The 4,361-nt window shown below is 36.2% G+C and overlaps 1 protein-coding gene across 1 annotated transcript; it reads right to left on the bottom strand.

Moving 5' to 3' along the window:
• Window positions 1-1,188: 1,188 nt before the first annotated feature.
• Window positions 1,189-2,352, bottom strand: LOC139868834 (uncharacterized). Its single transcript, XM_071857176.1, has 2 exons — window positions 2,282-2,352; window positions 1,189-2,239 (listed from the first exon to the last, which is right to left on the bottom strand). The coding sequence occupies exons 1-2, from the start codon at window positions 2,350-2,352 to the stop codon at window positions 1,189-1,191; spliced, it is 1,122 nt and encodes a 373-aa protein (XP_071713277.1).
• Between the last annotated feature and the right edge of the window lie 2,009 nt (window positions 2,353-4,361).

Consider the following 4,361-nt stretch of genomic DNA (forward strand, 5'->3'; position numbering starts at 1 on the left):
CAGAAATTTTCGTTCATTGTCAAAAGAATTCATTTTATTTTCGAAAAGTTCCTTTTCTAAACTGATGATGTATTTTTCTAATACCAGAGTTGGTAAATAGACAACACATTTTTGACCTTCCGAACTCTCACTTTCATTAAACAAATTAGGTAAGCTTTCATATGAAAATGAGTTTTTCTTTTTCAAATAAAGAGCGTTGATTTTATCATAGATTAGAGCAATTTCTCGTTTCATTTTAGTTGATCTTTTAGCCAATGCTTCCTCAACCTCACTGTTGGATGCAAAAGTGAGTCGTGCAGGTAGGCCAATCATCAAGTATCTACTATCATACAGACAGGGCTCAGCTTTGGCCATTTTGGACAAGGTGAGAGGATTTTCAAAGCCTAGGCCTTTGTTCTCACGGAAGGAGTCCTTTGGTCGATTCATGAAAAGGGTTTGATTCGAGATGTGTCCTGCTAAAACAACCTTAGACTGTTCGGTCCTGTAGAGCTTTTCTTAAAATTGTCCTAGACGAGTTTGAAGCTCTAGATTATGTGCGGTAAGTTTAGAACATTCAGAGGTTTTCTTAGCAAGATCGAAGAGTGGTTCTCTTATCTTTTCTTCTAAGGTATCTAGGAGAGTTTTCTTAAAAGCAGTGAGTTTCTTAATTTCTTTCTCAGCATTGTCTACTTTCTCACTAAGAACTTCATTTCTTAACCTAAAGTCTGTCCTTTCTATTCGTAACGGTCTCACACTAGATTCTAGCTCCTTCAATTGTGTTACTTTATCAGCTAGATCCTTCTGAAGTATTAGGAATGCATTGTTTGACACTTTGACTTCCAATTCAACTTTTAACCTATGGTTCTCATTTTGTAGTCCACAAACTTGACTAGCAAGTGATCTAAGGTCCTTACTCATTTTAGCAAAGTTGTCAACATACATATCAGGCAATTCAGGGAGCATTTTATCATGATTATGAGAAGCAGGTTCATCTCTAATGGACACATTAATTTGGAAAGGTGGGTCATTAGGTCTCTTAGAGGGTGCTTACAATACATCAGAAACACATTCAGAACTATTATTTATAGAGTTATAATATTCATGAATTATGTCGGTGTAAAGTTGTACCTCTTCCTCATCATCGGAAGAAACACTGTCAGGAGCATGGTTCATGTTGGTGAGTTTCACTACATTAGCTCGTTCGGGCTCCTATTCACTGTCTGACCAGTTTAGCCAAACATCATCTGAGGCTTTGAGGACCTTCCCCTTTTCGGCATCTTGGGCTAGCAACATCTTTTTCTTGTAGTACTCGACATCCTTTCGTTTGGTTAGTCTGCATTCTCGTGCAAAGTGACCTGTTTTACCACAGTTAAAACAAACATTATCAGGGTCCTTGTTGTCAGGGGCCCGGTATTGAGTGGTTGAGGTTTCGGGTTTTTTGTAGTATGAAGAGCTGGATGAGGTTCGATTGTTGTTGTTTTTGCTAAAACCTCCAGATGATCTCCTGAGATTCAGTTGCTTGCTGAACATTGTGGCAGCCTTGACGAGATCTCGATGTTCTTCATCAACATCAGAGTATGTATCTTCATCAGAGGAAATGGTTTGTTTTGCTTTGAGTGAGTTGGAGCGGTTGGAAGGGGTTTTGGTGGAGCTTTTGTTAACAAACAGAGCCATTGGATCACTGGTTTCAGCGAGGTTGGATTTAGGGTTTTGGACAGCTAGAACATCAGGTTGATGATTCATTAGTTTCCCTACAACTTCATGGATGTTGTACTTCTTGGTGTTTTTGGAGGCACGAAAGTTGTTTCCGTATGGTGTCCAAGTGGCATTTAGTTTCTTCAGAAATTTCATGTTCAGCTCTTGATTTTCCTTTTTCACTCCAACCTTCTTTAGCTCATTAAAGACTTCACAGAAACGTCTGTAGCATTCCTTTAGAGGTTCATCGGGTTTCTGAAAGTAGTCCTCATACATTGCAAGAGCTATGTCAAGTTTTGTCTGATCAAATTGGTTGTATCCTTCCAGTTGACGGGTGATTTCATCTAGAAGTTCTTTTCCGGATTTCAGAGAGCTGACGGACTTGTACATGTCATTAGGAAGGGCTTGCATGATAATAGACCTGGAATCGATATCGGCTTGAGCTCTCTTGGCTTCTTCACCCTGGAGTTCATAGGGTTTTAGAACCGCGCCAGTGTCAGGGTGAAGTGAGATCTTAGGTCCATTGAGAAATGATTCCCAGAGGTATTTGGTTTGTTCTCCTTTTCTATCGATGAAGTTGTCAAACCTTCCTTTTCATTCGTCAAACAGTCCCTCGAACAGCATTGGAGGATGGGTATCCGAGCCCACGACCAAAGCATCACGATTTGCAGTAGCCATCTTAACTTAGTAGTGTGAACTGAGTGGTGCAAAAGAGGAGTTTTAGCAAGAGATTGCTAAGTGAAGAATTTCAGTGTGGAGAATCACTTGTGTAAACTGAGTGAAATTAGCGTTTTGGTGTAAAACCACTTGTATGAATTGAGTGGTTTTTGAGCAAAGCCAAATTTCAAGTCAGACTATGTTTTCAAGCACCAACAAGGTAATTAAGAAAGGGAGGTTTTCGAGCAGGACAGTTATGTGATCAAAATCCTAAGTTTTCGAGCAGGCAAGATAGTAGAGCACTAGTAAAAATTTCGATCAGGCACTGTATTCGAGCAGCTAAGGTATTCAAGCACCTATCTAGTTCTAGAGCACTAAATTTTTCGAGCAGATAGCTAGGGTTTCAAACAAAACCAAGCCTTCAAAACAGGGTGGTTTTCGAGCAAAACCAAGTTATCTGGACACTAGGTTTTCGAGCACAAAGAGACAAAAACTTAAGATTTTCGAGCAGCAAGAGATTTTCGTGCAAGGTTTTAAGGCAGTAAAAATCACTATTTTCAGTCAATCCTTTAAATTTTGAACCCAATTTTTTGAGCAAATACTCAAATTACACACTGTTCTCGAGCAATTTGACTGAAAAACACTTGATTCAGTATGTTTTTAAGTTCAAGAAATTTGAATTTAAGAGAGAGAATATCTAAGCACGTGAAAACTTACACACAAGTACAAGCTTATGCAAAAAAGGATAAGTCCTTTGTCCTCTATGACACAAGTCAAGGGATTATGTCAAGGACATGTCCTTTTCACGCCTAAAACTATCGGGTAATAGTAATATCTGTGGGTATTGACTAATGGTCCAAAGTTTGGAGCCAAAACAGATTCAACACGTGGGGAAACAACCAGGTGTTTTCGAGCGAAAACCTTAGGGTTTCACTGTAGTGATATGTGACAACCCGGAAATTTTTGACTAAATTTAAACTTTATCTTTAAATGATTTAATGTTTTTGACACGATAAGCAAAGTCTGTAATGTTGAGTCACGAAAGTTTTGGAACTATATTCATGTAATCAATTATTCTTTGACTGTTCTCGAAGATTCACGAACAATATATATATAACTTAATGTGCATATATATATATATATATATATATATATATATATATATATATATATATATACATATATATATATATATATATATATATATATATATATATATATATATATATATATATATATATATATATGTATGATTTCAAGTTATTTAGTAAAAGATAGTAACATTCGATTATTGATTCGATTGATATTTAGATAAGTTAACTAAAACGTTTAAGATGAACCAGTAAAACACTAATTTGCTACAGAATTTTCGAATTGCTATAGTACCCGAAAAGCTAAAGTGTTTTCGAAAATCACTATTTTTGCTACAGTGAAACCGACTTTGCTATAGTAAAACACTATTTGCTACAGTGAAACTGACTTTGCTACATTGCTACAGTTAAAACGACTTTGCTACAGTAAAACACTATTTACTACAGTGAACACTATTTGCTACAGTAAACACTATTTGCTACAGTGAACACTATTTGATGTCGACGAACTAGCAAACAAAAGCGGATCAGGCGGCCATGCAGTCGCATGGCAAAAGCACTGAAAACCCATGCGATCGCATGGGGCTAAACAACTGGCCAGGTACTATAAATTCAAGTGTTTTTGCTCGAACGAATATCACACACACATATTTACACAGATATAGATATATACTCCATAATATTTATTTATTTATTATAATTATTATTATTATTATTATTATTATTATTATTATTATTAAGATTAAGATTAATATTATTATTAATCTAATTATTATTAGTATTATACATAAAATACTACGACGAGGTCATGTCCAAATAATTTCAAACCGAATTTTCAAATGAGTCAAAGCTAAGGAAACTATGGGCTATAGCTATGAAGGTTATGGGTAATGTACCTGGGTATTATTCGCAAGTCTAACCTAGTGTTTATCATCTATG

Source organism: Rutidosis leptorrhynchoides, chromosome 9 (assembly GCF_046630445.1).
Source record: "Rutidosis leptorrhynchoides isolate AG116_Rl617_1_P2 chromosome 9, CSIRO_AGI_Rlap_v1, whole genome shotgun sequence".
Taxonomy (NCBI): domain Eukaryota; kingdom Viridiplantae; phylum Streptophyta; class Magnoliopsida; order Asterales; family Asteraceae; genus Rutidosis; species Rutidosis leptorrhynchoides.